The 2,251-nt window shown below is 40.2% G+C and overlaps 1 protein-coding gene across 1 annotated transcript; it reads right to left on the reverse strand.

The window, feature by feature from the left end:
* Positions 1 to 6: 6 nt before the first annotated feature.
* Positions 7 to 1,492, reverse strand: LOC109953950 (protocadherin alpha-8-like; the record flags this gene model as incomplete). Its single annotated transcript, XM_020589384.1, has 1 exon — positions 7 to 1,492. A coding segment is annotated over exon 1 (1,323 nt), but the record flags the coding sequence as incomplete, so codon positions are not given.
* Positions 1,493 to 2,251: the final 759 nt, after the last annotated feature.

Raw genomic sequence — 2,251 nt, forward strand, 5'->3', positions numbered from 1 at the left:
ATCATTCACATCTGACACCTGAACACTCAGTGTTTTGAACGTGGAAAGCGCGGGCTGTCCACAGTCTGTAGCTGTTATTGAAATGTCATAATGTGACACAGTTTCTCTGTCCAGCGTTTCAGTTGTCACTAGTGAATACATGTTTTCCTTAAATGATGGTTTTAATTCAAATGGCACGTTTTCTGTCAGACTGCATATGACTTTACCATTCAGGCCAGAATCCATGTCTGTAACACTGATAAGAGAAATCACAGTTCCTTGTTTTGAATCCTCTGGGACCATGCTAGATAGTGATGTCACCTCTATCTCTGGCTTATTGTCATTGACATCTTGTATTTTTATTATGACTCTACAATCAGTTGTCATCGGCGGCTGACCTTTATCAGAAGCTTGGATGTCTAACTTGAAAACATCAGCTGTCTCATAGTCAATTTGTCCATTAACTCGAATTTCTCCAACATTTTTGTCCAGACTGAATAATTGTAACACCTTAGAATTAATGTCACCACCGAAGCTATACTCGATCTCCCCGTTAATTCCCTCGTCGAGATCCGTTGCTTGGAGTTTTGTTACAATCGTACCTAATGCAGAGTTTTCCTCTAATGCAACAGAATAAACCTCTTTAGAAAACACGGGTCTGTTATCGTTGTTATCAAGAACCTTTATTGTAAGATTAAGATTAGCTGATTTTGACGGTGTCCCTCCATCCAAAGCGGTCAAAATTAAGCTGTGGTTTGTTTTTTGTTCTCTGTCCAAGTGTCTCTGCAATACTAAGAAAGGAATTTTGTCTTCTCCTCTGTCTCGAATTTCAAGATTAAAATGATCGTTTTGACTAAGTTTATAGCGCTGGACTGAATTTATTCCAACATCTGGATCTCGTGCGCCTGGTAACTGAAATCGTGCTCCTGGCATCGTTGTTTCTGCTATTTCTATTAGCTTTTCCTTTTCAGCAAAACTCGGAATATGGTCGTTAGTATCCATTATTTCCACTGTGACATAATGGATTTCAAGTGGATTTTCAGCAACGATTTTCAGATCCATTAAGCAAGCGCCATTTATATCGCACAGCTGTTCTCGGTCCAGAGTCTTATGAACATACAAAGCCCCATTGTTCGGGTTTACCTCAAAAAGGGCCACGTGAGCTCCGGGCACAATCCGAAATCGCCTGTTAATCAATGTGCTGACATCGAGACCCAAATCCTTGGCAATATTTCCAATAATAGTTCCCACTTTAACTTCCTCTGGGGTCGAGTATTTTATCTGAGCAAAAATCAGCTCGCCAAAGCAAAACAACAGAGAGAAAAGCAGAGGATGCGACAACGACACCATTCTTCCTCTTTGTCCTGTGTCTCCTTTGGCGCAATCAATTTAAAATCACATCCACAAATGTATTCCACTTAATGCACCCGCAACTGTACTGACATTATATCTGGATTTCGCAGTAGCATACTAGTGTTGGAAAGGCGCAGATCAAAACCCGAAACGATGCCATTCTTTGTGGTCTAGCTGGGAAAATGCTGGTTTCTAAAGGGGCAGAGTTTATTTTGCTTGAAGCCTCACCAAGCTTCTACTGTTACACTGACACCCAGTGGACCATTCAGTGCTTAAAAATAAAAAGAAAATGAGATTCCACCCGGCAGAGACCTCTCCCATGTGAAGTTCTGTGACACATAATGCTCCACAATTAATTCAGTTGTAAAGCCGTTGTCCGTATGGGTAGCCATACAAAACCGAAATGAAACAATGAAACAGTTTATAGTTTACCTAACGACCACTAAAGTATTTGAATTGCTGCCCGGAGCTATGATAGAGCCTGATATACTTTAGAAAAACGTTCACCAGCATGGACAGCGTCAACACCGTGGCGTTTCTCCTCTTTTAACATAGTATGGTTTCAAGTGTCGACAAAATAAAACGTCTAGCCCAAATTTTAAAAAAGTGACTTAGAAGTCATTATGGCTAGACTTCTGACAGTATGATGCAGAACGGTACAAAATATGGAATGTTGGGGAGAGTGATGGACTATATAACCCAGAGACATTAACAGTTTCGAGAAATAGAAAACACTGCTAAGACGTTGGTCTGTGCTGCACAACAATGACATATATTTCCCAAATATAAGCTATTTTGGACCAAATAGTTTACCTCACAAGTTTTATGGGAGTTATAAGTAAGTCAAAATAGGTTTCTATATAAATCTGACGTGTTAAGATTGTGAACTGTGCTTACCTCCTCAGATATCCTCCTCCTG

Source organism: Monopterus albus, unplaced genomic scaffold, assembly GCF_001952655.1.
Source record: "Monopterus albus unplaced genomic scaffold, M_albus_1.0 scaffold2245.1, whole genome shotgun sequence".
Taxonomy (NCBI): Eukaryota; Metazoa; Chordata; class Actinopteri; order Synbranchiformes; family Synbranchidae; genus Monopterus; species Monopterus albus.